Source organism: Diadema antillarum, unplaced genomic scaffold, assembly GCF_040938485.1.
Source record: "Diadema antillarum isolate AM-2024a unplaced genomic scaffold, OU_Dant_1.0 seq00001106_RagTag, whole genome shotgun sequence".
NCBI lineage: Eukaryota > Metazoa > Echinodermata > Echinoidea > Diadematoida > Diadematidae > Diadema > Diadema antillarum.
Window position 1 is genome coordinate 296,047 of NW_027271922.1, and position 16,336 is coordinate 312,382.

At 39.9% G+C, this 16,336-nt stretch overlaps 1 protein-coding gene across 1 annotated transcript; it reads left to right on the plus strand.

The window, feature by feature from the left end:
- The first annotated feature begins 1,262 nt into the window (after positions 1 to 1,262).
- Positions 1,263 to 14,709, plus strand: LOC139743786 (medium-chain acyl-CoA ligase ACSF2, mitochondrial-like). Its single transcript, XM_071654241.1, has 12 exons — positions 1,263 to 1,436; positions 2,384 to 2,566; positions 4,052 to 4,170; positions 4,753 to 4,918; positions 5,716 to 5,811; positions 6,171 to 6,319; positions 7,181 to 7,349; positions 8,880 to 8,987; positions 10,850 to 11,001; positions 11,918 to 12,059; positions 13,638 to 13,748; positions 14,590 to 14,709. The coding sequence occupies exons 1-12, from the start codon at positions 1,263 to 1,265 to the stop codon at positions 14,707 to 14,709; spliced, it is 1,689 nt and encodes a 562-aa protein (XP_071510342.1).
- Positions 14,710 to 16,336: the final 1,627 nt, after the last annotated feature.

Here is a 16,336-nt window from a genome sequence, read left to right on the forward strand (position 1 = left end):
CATTCATCATCACACACTGCCTGGTTAACCTCCACTAAAAGCTACAAACACGCGTTAAAGTTCATCACTGACAGCCCCAAGTTGTTCTTTCGTGCTATTATACACTAATTGTCGTCTGATCATGTCACAGCACGCCATGTGATTCCCATTTGAAATGTAAATTAATTATCGGGCATACACTTTCATACAAATTACAGTACGGATGGTACAAGCCATGGATATACTTTGGAAAAGACTGAAAGATGTTTTCTCTGAAATCAGTCACACCTCCCTGCTGAAATGTAGTACGCCATGTACAGTACATACAAACACTGATGCAAAAAAACGACGACAGTTTGTAAGCCGGGTTTGCACGCTTTTGTTTTGCCACCGCGTCAGCAGTCAGTGACAAATTCTTTTGATCTGTGTCTTGATACCATTGCCTGAGAATAATTTTTTTAAGACTTTGCACGAGACAGGTATCACATAACCATGATAACGTTTCACTATGATACTGTTAGTGGTTTAATTTTTTTAGGCAAATCGTGATATATAATATCACAAAATAAATGTTATTTAGCTTAATGTACTCATTTACAGGATTGTCGATCTTTCGGCAGTAAAACCCCAGAGACGCAACATTATTAGTGGTGATGCTTGTATACACTGTACAAACTGATTCGTCCGTATTGAATTTTCACCTCCGCTGCCCAAAGCCCAAAGAACAGATGGTCATTGTCATCCGTGTTCTAGAAATGCATTGACATTACAGAGCATGTTTTTGACCACAGTAGGTACCTATTGACCGGCTGGGACACGCCGTTCAATTCACGTACCGACGACATTCACATGACAGCTTTACGCATGGGAAAATAATAGTGGATTAGGATGACAGGTGACCGCCATACACTTAAACATGCCGTTATCTTAAAGATCAAGGAGAAAATTGATTGGTGATTGTAGGTGCGAATAAGATTCATCCAAGCTATGTTCCAGTAGGACCTGCCAAATTATACCGTGTTTTGAAAGAAGAAAAACAGTAGATATGAATTCACAGGGGTGCGAAATGTCTAAATTTCGATACTTTTATTGGTATATATTATATCTTTTATTTTTGATACAAGTAGCCACTATCATTACTATTATTATTATCATTATCATTATTATTACTAGCATTATCATTATTATTATTATTATTATTATTATTATTATTATTGTTGTTGTTGTTATTATTATTATTATCATCATCATCATTATTATTATCTAGTTCTAGTGGGAGAAGAATGGAGACCAGTCTAAGTTACTGCCGAGCGTCGCCAGACAGCTGTTCCGCGAAATTATTGAGGAAAACTATTCCGGACGTCTTAGATGAGACTACGGAGAAGTATCCTGACAGGGAGTGTGTCGTATTTTCTGCGGACAATGAACGACGGACGTTCAGACGTTTCAAAGAGGAGGTAAGGAAAGTAACGGGTGGCGTGATTTTGCTCACTTCGTAATCCATGCTATGAAATCTGTATAACTATTGTTTGATATGTTTATGTCGAGTCCTGTGATGTCCTGTATTTTCAGAAGTAAAACTAAAAGGCACCTGGAAAGTATTCTTCAAAGCTCTGATTAAAATAAAAACACGAAATCCGGACTTCTTTATTACACATGAAACCATTGAGACAATGGCACCCTTTACGAATATTTCTCATTTTCTGTCAGCATGAATGGACAATGTTTAATTCCTGGTTCGATTCTAACAGATCTCCCTATCACAGAGGTTAGACAACCAGCACCTCACAAGGGCAACAGCTGATACATTGTTCAGAAGATGTTCACAAAAACATGTGTAGGGAGATGAATGGAGTGCAAACAGATGGATGGAAAGACAAAAAGAATTCAAATGGATGGGGCAAGAAGGAACTCGTTTGATTTTATGGGAGCAGAACCTGTCTCTCATTGGATTGTACACGAACACTTTACATGCACTCGGCAGAGAACATAGGTGCCTTAGCGTTCTTGACGTGTAGAATGTCTACCTAAAGAAATATCAAATTCGACTTACTTTGATGAGAGTCTATTCATACCCCACATTTTGCCCAAAGCAATGAAGAGGTTACAGAGGAGGCGGGGGGGGGGGGGTTACTTCGAATCAGTTTTAGATAATGTTGTTCGGCTACAACTGCAAACAGATATACAATGTAATTCTTCCTTCCTACAATTCCCCCGACAGATGTTGTCCTACGTCTAAAAAGCGACACAGAGGCTCAAAAGATATATTCATGGTAAACAGGATACTCATACACTGCCGTGAACATGATGAATGCACACACGTGTACACTAGTATGCTGGTGGAATTTCCATTTGTAACGTGCTTTTCCTTTTCTTTTTTACTGTACTCGCATTGTGTGTAAAGGTTGAAAGGCTCGCCCTCGGTCTGGTTCGCATCGGGGTACGCCACGGAGACCGGGTGGGAATCTGGGGACCCAACACCCTGGAGTGGCTACACACACAGTATGCTGTGGCGTCTATAGGCGCCATCTTGGTCAATATCAATGCGGCTTGTCGACCCTCCGAATTACATCACATCGTGGCTAAGGTGAAAGGGGGTTAAACGTTGATAGTCTTTGTACTCTTCGAATTTGTGACCTATACTTACTAGCCTACTTGCAGCAGATCCATACGCCACTCGTGGCTGTAAAGGAAATTGATTCCATATAACTATAATATACCCCTGAAATGTCGTTCTTCATAAGCTATTATCCCAAACATTGATGGACTAATGTCAAATGTAATATTTAGCTATGTTGCATAGATTGTGAACTTATACTGCTTATATGTAGCCTCGACCAATTTTAGCTTCGAGTGAATGACTTGTAAACGACCAACTTGAGCTGAGAACATTACACCAATGACCGAACATTAAATTTAGCTTTGAAGTGCGACCCCTATGCCAGGTTAAAAATGCAGTCATACTCAGTACTGCATATAAGTATGACGTAAAGTGTTTTTCTGGATAATACGAAGAGCAATGAATTTGAGTTCGAGGGCCAAGAAAATCCCTCCCAAAGAAAAACAACAAAGCAAGAACTAGATAAGGAAATGAATAAATGAATAATAGATTAACAAAAATATGTAGATAGACTAATAAATAATATTGAAATAATGGCGAGATCGCCGTATTGGTGCTGATATGCAACACGCCGTTAAGGATGCGGCTTCATTCATGGTGCGTCCAACCCACATTCAAGGGGTCGCTGCATTTAAAAGATTTCCGTCTGTTCATGATACCGTCTGTATTCCGTTTTCGGATTGGATTTTTGTCGAGCCCACCGGGGGTGTGGGGAGACTAAGGGATCGCCTGCAGCGTCTGTCCGGCCTTGTCCGTCCGTCGTCCGTCCGCCCGTCGTCCGTCCGCCCGTCGTCCTTCCGTGCGCTACGAAAACTTGAATAACTCTCTACTGAGGACTTCAATTTCAATCAAACTTGGACGGAAGAGTGGTTATACAAAGTTACACATATTACAAAACATAAAAGTCACCTCAAGGTCAACGGACACAGGGAGAGGTCAATGAACTTTAGGGCCCAATGTTAAGTTTTTACGGCGCGTTTCGACTATGGTTCATAACTTTTGATGTAGGCTACATGTCCGTTTGTGACCAAACTTGGATGGTAGATGTCCCTTGGGGAGTTGAAGGTCACCGCAAGGTCAAATGTCATAGGCGGGTCAATGAACTTCCGGGAGTTAGAAAAACGTTAATTTCTTCTACGCGAATGGGCGAGACACAATTTGGCACTTGCCTTGTTTTTTGTTTTTTTTGGGGGGGGGAGGGAAGGTGTAAGTATGACAAGGCCTGTGTAAAAAAACAGGACGGAACTACTGCTTTTATTCCTGAAGAAAAGAAAATACGAATGGTTCCGATTATTGTTGTTATTTGTAATGTTGAGTCGTCTTGCTTGAGAATTACTGTAAGTCTTAGGGATTGTATAAATCTAAATTCTTTATGTACGTAATGGTCACTCCATTTGCGTTAATGTAATTTAGAGTGTCATATAATGACTGTTCCTTATATCACACACTCAGGCAGGTGTGAAGACTTTGGTGTCTGCATCATCGTTCTTGACACAAGACTACTACGAAATGATCGCTGAAATTTGTCCATCCATTACTTCATCGTTGGCGGGAAAGTTGCAGAGCCCTCAGTAAGTGTAAAGTTGAACAAACTGCGTGAGTGAGTATGCGTGTGTGTGCCTGTGTGTGTGTGTTTGATTTCAGTTTTTATGATTTTTTATGATTTTTGATTGTGTTTATGCAATGAAAGATTCAGGCCAAAAGAGAGCTGTCTAACCTGCAGTTACTGAAGTCTGACCAAGGAGGTACTAGGCGAGCTCGCCTAGTACCTCCTTGGTCTGACGCACGAAGAATTGGGTAAAGACAGATCAATTGATATTGATGGCAATAATCATAAAATGTTTATTAAATTGATGGCCATGTCAATGCTAACTGCTGCTTCTGAAATACGAATGAATAATATACTAAACGAGGCAGCTGATTTTGAAGCTCTTGTGAGTTTATTTTCCAGCGAACAGTTCTTTTGGTCAGGCACACGACGGAATATGCCATCTAAATTTATGTCTATACTGGGGGGGTTTTTACGATACCATAAACAATAATTTCCACTTTTTAGTTATGTAAGGTCATTACTCTCTTTAATATATTTAAGTACAATGTTATACTATCTACATAGGTTTGATTTTTTATGACTTCCCCATTGATGTATTTAGACTGCCTGATATGGAATCTGTGGTTATGTATGGAGGTGAAAAGCAACCAGGAGTCTACGTCATGGATGACGTCATGTCGATGGGGACTGCTGAAGACATGAAGGTCTTAAAAGAATGCAGGGACAAGCTTGAATGCGATGACACAAGCAACATGATTTTCACATCTGTAAGTGTACAAGAAGACTCAGATAAGATTGTTAAGGACGCTACAACGGACCATCAATATTGTAAGGTCCCTGCATATGGGTGGAATTCCCTGTCAGCAGGGGTTATGCCCCGTAGACAACGTATTTCATTCCTGTGGCCTAGCCCTTTAAAGAGGACTTTAAACCGTTGGTCATGTAGAAGCATGCGCACAAGCATTAAGCAGTTTAAGTACTTCTTTTTAGTAACAACTTATAGTAAGTCCGCATGAAAACAGAAGTGACGTAATTCACTGTAAAGAAAATTTTCTCTTTTTTCATAAAATTGCTGGTGGACACTTTTTTTCGCATGATTCAAGACCCGTTTCGAGTTAACATCTCTGCTCGTATGATACATATCAGATCAACAGTGAGACTATTCCTCGACACCCCGCTGTAAATCGATTCATGAGTTTCCTATAGTCTAATGCTAATGACCTATCACAAAGCCGGCACTTTCACAAGCATAATCATATTGTACCAAATTACTGTAATAATGATTGCACCAATAATATTGTAAGGAAAAAAGAATGGCAAAATCCTTCACCGGTCTTGATGCTTGACAATAAATCACAAAGCTGTCATTTTTACAAACGTAATCATAGTTTACAAGTACCTTATCATTGCAACAATGATTGCACCAATCACCGGTGTTGACGCTTCTGCATTGAAAGGAAGCCTTTATGTTTCCTACAATCACGAGTGTGGGCTTTACCTATATGCGAGTATAAATCTGGAGAATGCTTGTTGATTTAGGTGATCTCTTATTGTTACCTTTCAGGGAACGACTGGGGCACCGAAAGGAGTGGTTCTAACTCATTTTCAGTCTATCAACAGCATGCATCATGCTGGCCTGAGAATGAGTTTTGACAAAATCGTGAGTAATCATGTGACAAGCGCTGAGTTGGTGAGGAGTTTGCAGTCCATAAAACAGGTGCTAAGATAAACACTTCAATTAATTACAATTACATTGATTCATTAAAGGTGACGAGTTTGCAATCCATAAAACAGTTCTAATATGAACACTTCAATTAATTACAATTGCTTTAATACATTAAAGGTGACGCGTTTGCAGTCCATAAAACAGTGTTAATACGAGCATTTCAATTAATTACAATTGTTTGGATTCATGGAATTTCTTTTTTTTTCTTGCGTTGGTCTCTAAGTTACATTTCTTTGATTTAAAGCCTATAGATAATTAAGGTTTAAACTTTTCCCTTTTGTTTCATCAAACAGGATCACATATCTTGTGCACCGGTTCCTTTCGCACATATATTTGGCACCAATAATATATCACTATTCCACGTTTTGTTTGGTCGAAAAATGGTGATTCCATCCCCAAGTTTCCAGGCAGAGTCAACCATCAAGGCTATCAACGATGAAAGGTAGTGTTATTGTTGTTGTTGTTGTTGTTGTTGTTGTTGCTGTTGTATTACATTGTTTATACATTATAACACTTTATGACCCCTCTCCCTTGATATATTATTCTAATAGGTATAATTCTGTCAGAGAATCTCCCGCCGTTGTCACTCTTATCATCAAGGAAATAAACTTCAACGGAGACATTATCAAATTTCCCAGTACTTTTCCTCCCTTGATTTTTGTCCCTACACACATTGATCCATCTACTGAATACTGAAATGTGCGTTTTTTAATCCTCCCAAGTTGACGAGACACCCCCAACATGGCAATTGCCTAGAGCTGTATTATAGGCGACACTGCTTTCGCGCTGTTTATCATTACATGATACATTGCCGTATTCAAAACAGTTTACATTAGCTACGTTCAGATGGTGATCCTTAACCTCGAGGATAGCTAATCTCGAGGATAATTTCTATGGGGTGCAAAGTGTCGCACGGTCGATTTCGTTACGAAATCAATCATTTTCAGCGACAAAATGACCGATTTCGTAAAGAAATCGACCGTGCGACACTTGGCGCCTCATAGAACTTATCCTCGTGGTCAGCTTTTCTCGAGGTTAAGTATCACCGTCTGAATTGTAGCTACTATGAGTACTGTGAAATCTCGTGCCAGTCATAACCCTAGAAAGATAATATCACAAACATAATTTAGGCTGTGAATCATCGCAGTTCAGTATCTGTTTAGCCTTAAATTTGAACTACGTGTAAACTCCTCTGCTTTCGAACTTTTCTGGCCAGGTGAGTGTCATTATAAGAGCATAGTACACCGATAATGGTCACAAAGCCAACACTCGTCTCAGTGATATACCATCCCTCGTCGATTAGGTGCACGATGATGTTCGGCGTACCGACAATGTACATTGCGGTCCTAAACCACGAGTGGATCAGTCGCTATGACGTCACCAGTGTAAGATCCATCTTCGTCGGAGCGTCGCCAATAGCCCCCGAGACCCTGGTGGAGGCTAAAAAGGTCATGGGGCTGGAAGAAAGCATGGTAACGTTTTCCTTGCCCCCCCCCCCCCCCCCATCCTATTTCATGTCTTGGTCCTATGAGAATGTTTGTGGCCTTCTGTCTTAGAGCAAATGTGGGACATAGCTTCAAACGATAATGTTACTTCAAAGATGGATTTACACTTTACTGACGTCCTATGTACTAATTCTAAACTTTACAAGAGATGGATTTACAAAATTCATATGTCAGATGACGCAATACATATGAATCCTAAAAAGTTCTTTGATACTTGATTTCAATTCGTTTAGTATTCAAGTAAAACATGATAGTTTTAGGCAAACAAAAAAATGATAATACATTCTGTCATTAGAAGAGTACTTGATGGTATAATGCAAAGAAAATGATCACAATCGTAAAATTTCAAAAGGAACTTAATTTATCGTTACGATAAACTATTGAAACCACCTCATTGCACATCTGCCCTCTTAAAAACAAATACATTCGTGTTGCATGACATCAATATAAGAGAAAGATGATTTGACATGAACTCATGACGACTTTATATTATTCATTCATATCCATTTATTTTTAATCAACATTTTGATATGTAAATATATACACTTTGTGAGGGCTATCTTCGAACAGAGCGATCGATATGGAGAAGGCACACACACACACACACACACACACACGCGCGCGCATATATATATATATATATATAGATATAGATATAAATTATTAATATTATTATTATTATTATTATCATTATTATTATCATTATCATCATCATCATCATCATTATTGTTATATAATTACGAGCAATTAACGGAAATTGCGAAATAAGTGCACGAAGGATGGTTGATAGATGTAGATAAAGAGTTCTCTAGACACATCCAAAAGTTACATTTACCTGTGACAATTTCGACGACGGGCTGTCATCTTTCTCAAACGATGGCTAATCGGCAACTGATGATTTGGCGCCAATCAGCAATCACCCAGATGTGACATCTGAGTGATGGCGCCATCGTAAATGTTAGCGAGAGAGAGAGACAGCCAGGACCTGAACAGACGTGTCAGGGAGGTAATTAGGATTATAGAGAACCCCCCCCCCCCCCCCCCCACAACACACACACACACAGCATGAACCGGGATTGGGGGTGCATACCAACTGTCTCACATTTACGATGGCGCTAACGGATGTCACACCGATTAGCCATCGTTTGAGAAAGATGACAACCCGTCGTCGAAACTGTCACAGGTAAATACAACTTTTGGATGTGTCCACAGAACTCTTTATCTATTAACGGAAATTGTTTCGCTGAATGGAGTCCAGCTAACAAATTTTTTTTTACGATATTGTGAAGTAATTATAGAATTATATTGATGCCATCGAACGCCAGCTAAAGTTGATCCATCATTTCACTTGACTTAGATAGTCACGACCCAATGGGGACTGTATGACATCCGTTGATATCCCCTTATATAACTCCTTACTTTAGAATGCGTGCAGTCTTATAACATAAACTTAACAGTCCCTTGTTTATCTAAGTTTGTTCAGTTTCATACATCTAGAGTGCCTACGGGCTGACAGAAACTTCACCAATGGTAACGATGACAACACGCAGTGACACAGAAGAGAAACGTATCTACACAGTTGGGAAACTGTTACCCTACCTGGAGGTTTGTATGTTGATTTTGTAGACTGTAGAGCTTTAGATAGACCTTCAAGACCGTGTCACACCTTTCCAGGCAAGCTACGCGGGCTTATTGCGAGTAGGGATTTTCCAGCTCGCAGGAGAATTTTCTGCGGGCGGACAAGAATGTTTGCGAGTTTTGCACTTGTGCCTTACCTGCTAGACGCGTGCTACTTACCTTCTACTTGCGTGTAGTCGGTGTGACTTGCGTGAGATCTTTGAAACCGATCCGTTTTCTGTTACGAGAGACTTACGCGTACTGCGAAGTACCTGCGTTGGAGTTGCCTGCGAGGTGCTGCCGGTAAGGGTCTCCTACTTGTGTTCTGCGTGTACCTCTGCGGGCGAACCCCGCGACTCATTCGGAACAAGTTTTGAGCATGCTCAAGGCCTTGTCATACTGTATTTGGGGAAGTTTTGCGCGGTGACTTGCGGAGGAACAAATGTGCTACCCGGAGCTCTCCGCAGTTGGTCCGCACCTGACAGTATTCTAGCGCGTATCTCGCCCGTAGTTGCCCGGAGACAGCCATTGTCCGGTATGCTGGAAAATACCCACAAGCAACAAGCCCGCGTAGCTTAATCGGAAAGGTGTGACAGGGCCTAAACAAGGTTGCGGGTAAAAGGATTTGCGTGCGCACCTCCGGGCGACTACGGGTGAGATACGTGCTAGGTACTGTCATATGCGGGTCATCCGTGGGGACCTCCGGGTGGTAAAAATTGTTCTTCGCAAGTCGCACGCAAGGCTTGCCCGGAAAGGTGTGACACGGCCTTTAGATGTAGCAACTCCGCAATCGAGTAAACTGTATACCATAAAAATATAGGTGAAGAAAAGGGGTGCACGTCACGTGTTCGACACCCACGAATCAGACAGCCCACGAGTCATACAGCCCATGAGTCATACAGCCCATGGGTCGTACAGCCCATGAGTTCGACACTAAGCAATTAATCTCTAAAAAATAAACGAGTGAAAATGTTCACTCTTGAAGGAGTGAATAACAGAAAAGAGTGAGTTTGGAGTGAAATTGGAGTGAATTTTGAGTGAAAATGTTTATTTTCACTGATTTTGGGGTGACCTCAGGGTTTACTCAAAGATTTTGAAGTGGTCCCTGAGGTCACTCCAAAATTAGTGAACATGATAATATTTTCACTCAAAATTCACTTCAATTTCACTCTAAACTGCACTCTTTTCTGTTATTCACTCCTTCAAGAGTTAACATTTTCACTCGTTTATTTTTTAGGGAGTAAGTTCCATGATTAAGTCTTACGAGACCAACACATTAAGCTCCTTGATGATTGTAATGTCGAACTCGTAGCTTTTGCTTAGTATCGAACTCGTGCGCCTTGTCTACCTATTGTCGAACTCGTGGGTCGTGTGTGCCTAGTGTCGGACTCATGGGCCTTATTTACCCTAGTGTCGAACTCATGGGATGTATGATTCGTGGGCTGTATGACTCAGTGAACCTTTTTTTAAAGTCGAACCCGAGGGCCGTATGACCCGTGGGTGTAGGTCTCTTGCAATGATCCTAATAAAAGCACAAGAAGCTATAGAGAACATAATCTTTTATTAGCGTCCTAACAGAGGGGCAACGTTAGCCTTGCCAACTCTAAATCCATGCAGACACTGAACTTCCGAACACATTCAATAATTTTTTTTTTCATCAATGCTATTTATCAATTTCTGCGTGATCGAAGAATATGGTCAGTTTATCTCTGTTGCTCAGAACCCGTTCTGCAAGAATTTCTGAGCTGGTAGACTGATAAAAGTTTAAACGATAACCATCAATCGATCGATTGATAAGCCAATGTCTGACCACAACGGGATAACGTTTGCCCTACTTCAATTCTGCGCAGATGAAGATTATAGATCCTGAAACACAGAAGACGGTTCCCGTGGGGTCTCCAGGTGAGGTGTGCGTGAGGGGCTATGCCGTCATGGCGGGATACTGGGGACAGGAGGCAAAGACAAGAGAGGTCATTGACGACGAGAACTGGTTGCACACTGGGTAAGGTCATGTCAGGAGCAGGAGAACAAGCTTGAAGTTAGTGTTTTAGTGTGTGGTTGGCATAGACGTGCTTCACAAAACATTTTCTGAATCCTCACAAATTGGGAGGCGGTGTTGCCCGTGCCTATTGGACACAAATGATAGTGAACACACTCTCAACCCGACTGTGTTAGACATAGTGTTATCAGTATATATTTCATGGTTCATTCAAAACTTGAGCATACAAAATGATTTGCCCCAGCAAGTTGTTGAGGTCTCCCATTAGGTTCTGCCAGTGAACATTGAAATGATCGTAGTATTGCGCATGCGATCTATTTTGTACACCGAAAGAGGTACTAGGCGAGCCTGTTCCTTCTTGGTACACCTTGGTCAGAGTGGATCGAGGTGTTTAAGGGAAAAGTAATTGTCACAGAATGTATGCTAAACCTACCAGAAATGAAACTTAGAACTAGATGGTGTAGAGAGTCGACTCTGGAGCACTTTTACACTTTACAACAATTACTGTATACAAGTAATTCTTAGCCCCTTTGGTTTCGAGATGTCATAACACCTTGTATAGGCATTATAGGTATCCTACTTACGGGACATCAGTGAGGACCTTCAACATGTTGTAAAGGGTAATTAAAAGAACCTCTCGAAGCCAACCAAGGTGCCTAGACGAGTTTTAGGAATACATCTTCTTACAATCTCTTGTTGAACAATGCGCCTGAGTGAGTTCGGAGAAGGCTCCTGGATGAGTTTGGAAAAGGCGCCTTCTCGCATGTTGAAGCGTCAATAGCCAATGGTCCGACCAAAAGAGATAAGTTCAACCTAAGTGCATCATAGGGCACATCAAGACAACCAGCCTTCCAGAAAATAAATATGTGGGTGCATACGAAGACCATGATACATAATACTGGACTTCTCTTCCTCTCAGTGATGTGGGTAGTATGGACAGTGAGGGATACCTTAGGATTGTTGGACGCATCAAGGACATGATCATTCGAGGAGGGGTTAACATCTACCCCACGGAAATTGAAAATTTCATCTACACTCATCCAGCCGTCCAGGAAGTACAGGTAAGATATATATATATATATATATATATATATATATATATGTAATATATATATTTATATATATATACATATAATTCATATATATATATATGTATGTATATATATATATATGTATATCATAATCTTTATTCTAATTGTTGTGTTATATCATATGTACATAATGCTGTATTTTGATTTGATATTTTTTCCGTATTAATGCGCGAAGAAACGTCAGTATTTAGCGCTATATAAGTGTTACTTGGTATGGTATGGTTTATTAGATAAAATGATCTCGCAGCCAAAATGCTGAATTGCAACATTCGTTCACACAATACATACTTGATTAAAAAAGAAAGTAATTACAATTTTCAAATCATTCATCACTATTTAAAAAATAACAATTGACATCATTTACAACATTATTCATTATAATTCTTATTATTATCATTATTATGATTATTATGATAATAATAATAATAAAAATTATTGTTATTATCATTATTATTATTATTATTATTATTATTATTACTACTACTACTACTATACTTTTTAAAGGTTTTTGAAAAGCAACACGTGACGTGTTTGGTGTATAAAATCCGGAATAGAGATTTTTAGTCCATCTCACTCTTGGAAAAATTGCGCTCTTCATCCTTTCTTGTACATCTATGACAGTTATAATTCCACTTCTATTTTTCTAATTTGTAATATGTCAATAGAGAGCATTAGTCCACGGAGGCAAGACCTCAGAAATGACAGCTTGTAGTGTGCGTACCTCCGATATCATAAGATATTTGACAAACTTATGAAATAATACATGACTGTGTAATTTCGGACACACGGTAAAGAGCAGAACGCTATAGGTACCCAGTCTTCTTCATTATCATTGTATTATATTTAAAGACCGCTCGTCGTTAAGTTAAAGGGACGGTATTGTTTGGATTGACGTGGGGATTCAGATTTAAGCTTTTTGCAAGATATTGAGAAACCACTTATGAAATACTATAGATACGACACAATTCTAATTCTGAGAGTAATTCAAAGTTTATTTGAGATATCAAAACGCAAGCTGAAACAAACTGGTCCTAATAAAAGATGGGTCCCTCCTTTTATTAGGACCTCTTTGTTTTTGGATATCTCGGCCATATCAAAACCTATTTTCATCGAATAGATGTTGAATTCCTCTTAGAATTGTACGCTCTTTCATATTTCATAAGAGCTTTCTATTATCTCGCGAAAAATAGGAAACCTGAAGCCCCATTTCTACCGAAATTATACTATTCTTTTGAGCGTTCGCACCCGTAAAGTTTGAGATGACATGGTAGATCACACTGTACAGCACGGTTAAGTATATTTTCCGAGAACGTAGAATGAGTTACGTCTTTCTTGTCAGCATTCAAACTTCACACAGCAAGATAAAATCCGATACGTATTCATTGTCGTATGACCTATGCAACGTACTCGCGTGTTGTATTATGCATGTTTGTGTGTATGTTTGTTTGTTTGTTTGTTTGTTTGTTTGTTTGTTTGTTTGTTTGGTGTACGTTTTATGTTTTTGAAGAGGAAACGTTGGGTTACACCGTTATTGACTTTTTTTTTCAGGTGATCGGCATACCGGATAGCTATATGGGGGAAGAGGTTTGTGCGATTGTTAAGCTTAAACCAGGGGAAAGCACCACTGCTGAGGATATCAAGGCCTTCTGTAAAGGAAAGGTTCGTTGACGTTATGTAGAGCAGTATTTAATCTCGCTTCAGAAGAGGCGAAGCACAAAAGAGGAAATCCAATCCAAAAATGAATAAACTTAAGAAGGAAAATATTCCCTGCAGAACGATACAAAAGTGACAAAAATCGGATAAGAAATATGGCATTTTGAAACTTTACACTTTTTCGGAAAACATATTTTGGCCAGTCCTTGTGAATATTCAAATGAGAGTTGATGACGTCATGCCTTAAAAATATGTATGTTTTATAAGAAAATTGGGAAAAATATTTTTAACTAATACGATTAAAAGCACATACAGAGTTAACATTATTCCCTTTTATTTTAGATGGTTTTATGACACGTTTATATCTATACAGCTAAAATATGGGAATTTTTGTCACGTGTGTATCCTAAATGAATAAAAATTGTTAGAGCATGACATTGTCAACTTGCTGATTTGAATGTCACGAAGTGGCTTTCGAAAATTTGTGAAATTTTAGAATGTCGTAACTTCCTCATTTCTTATCGGATTTTGATCATTTTTGCACTGTTCTGCACTTCTTTTTTTCTGACTAAATCTATACAATTTGGGGTTGCATTTCTTCTTTAAGGCTAAGGCAAAAGGCAAGACAACCACGACTCCGATGATTTGCTACGGACGCATGCAAACGTGAATAGTATTGGCTTTTGTAGTTGTTTTACTCTTTGCAAGAGATCGAGTTTCCATGTAAAATATATCATACCCATAACTGGTAACGGCGTATTAAAGACAAGTTTAATTTCATTGGCGTCACTAAGTGTTCCCTGATCTGTTATTGATGTCTGTCAACGTTATTACTCTATCCCACCAGATCTCACACTACAAAATTCCGCGGTACATACGCTTCGTCCAGGAATACCCGATGACCGTGTCCGGCAAAATTCAGAAGTTCAAGTTGAGAGAGCAGTGGAAGAACATCGCTGATGAATAACTTCGTCAAAAGAAGAAGAAAAAAGTTTCATTGTAGCAGTCATGACGACCAAAGGGAGAGTCGTGTCACGTTATGCTATGGATGCCGATGACATAATGTGTACGGGTTGTCTCTCCGTCCATCCCTCCCACATCCCGTTATTACGATTTATGAAAGAAGAAAAAAACCTCTCCACTAATCTGCATGGTACTTACGTCTGTCCAAGGCATCTGCAGGATGTTACAGATGCACTGATTAGATTTTCGATGTGACGATCTCAGCAGTGTATATATGGCAGTCCAGTGGGAATACGTGGGATAAAGAATAGGTATTAGCCAGGTTCACACGTACACCAATTAGCGGGATACAAATCTCGAGATTTGCATCGCGATCGTCATCCCGAGTTTTTTGCACGTGTGGACAGAAAAAAACCCGAAAATTAGCGGGATAAGCATCGCGATGCTAATCCCAAGAAATCTTGCGCTGGTTCGTCAATTAGCGGGATAATTGTAGTGGGGCAGATATGTGAAAAAGATGCTCACATCCGGCGGAAAATATGAAATTTTGCATATTGGGGTATTTTGGGGCGCTGATTTCAAAAATTGCCGGATCCAAGAAATCTGGCCGCGGGGTCGGCCGCCATTTTGAATTTCAATATGGCCGCCGTCAAAGATCCCTATCTTCAATTCTGAATGACATAAGCCATTGAAATTTGATACATAAAAGCGTTGTGATATGATGACTTCAATAACAGACTTATGTGATTCGTCTGACAAGCAGCACGGCAGTCAATTTGAATTTTCCTACGTAGTTTCCATGTTAGAGTGGTGAAAATCTCTTTCTCGGGTTTGTGAATCAGGCTACCTGATTGAGCGCGCGTTTGTAACTGATTGAGTGCGCGCAGCTGTATTTCAATTGTGACGTCAGTGAAAGGTGCGTTATGCTTCATTTTTGCTGCACTTTTTTGCATGCCCGTGAATTTAGTCGTGATGTTTGTCTTCGAAGCCATATTGGAATTCAAAATAGCGGGCATTGAATTTGTCAGACACTTCGCATTTGTCCATTTTTAAACTCAGTATATTAAAATACTTCTTTGCACCTAATTTCAGCGTCACTCACCACTTAGAACTCGAGATAGGGATTTGGAACATTTCGTCGAGGCGGCCATATTGGAATTCAAAATGACGGCGATTCGATGTTTGTCAGACACCTCAAATGAATCTGTCATCACATTCAATATGTCAAAACGCTCTTGTGTACCAAATTTTAGTGCCACAGGTCATTCAAAACTCAAGATAGGGATCTTTAAATTTATTTTGTGATGGCGGCCATATTGGAATTCAAAATGGCGGCCGACCCCGTGGCCAGATCTCTTGGATCCGGCAATTTTTGAAATCAGCGCCCCAAAATACCTCTATATACAAAATTTCATACTTTCCGCCGGATGTGAGCATCTCGACCAATTTTTGCTACATATCTGCCCTACCAGTGCAGATATGTAGCAAAAATTGGTCGAGATGCTCACATTAGCCGGGTTCACACGTACAAATTAGCGGGATGACGATCGCGATGCTCATCCCGAGTTTTTTGGCGAGCGTCCACACGTACCAAATTAGCGGGATGGCGATCGCGATCGGTATCCCGCTAA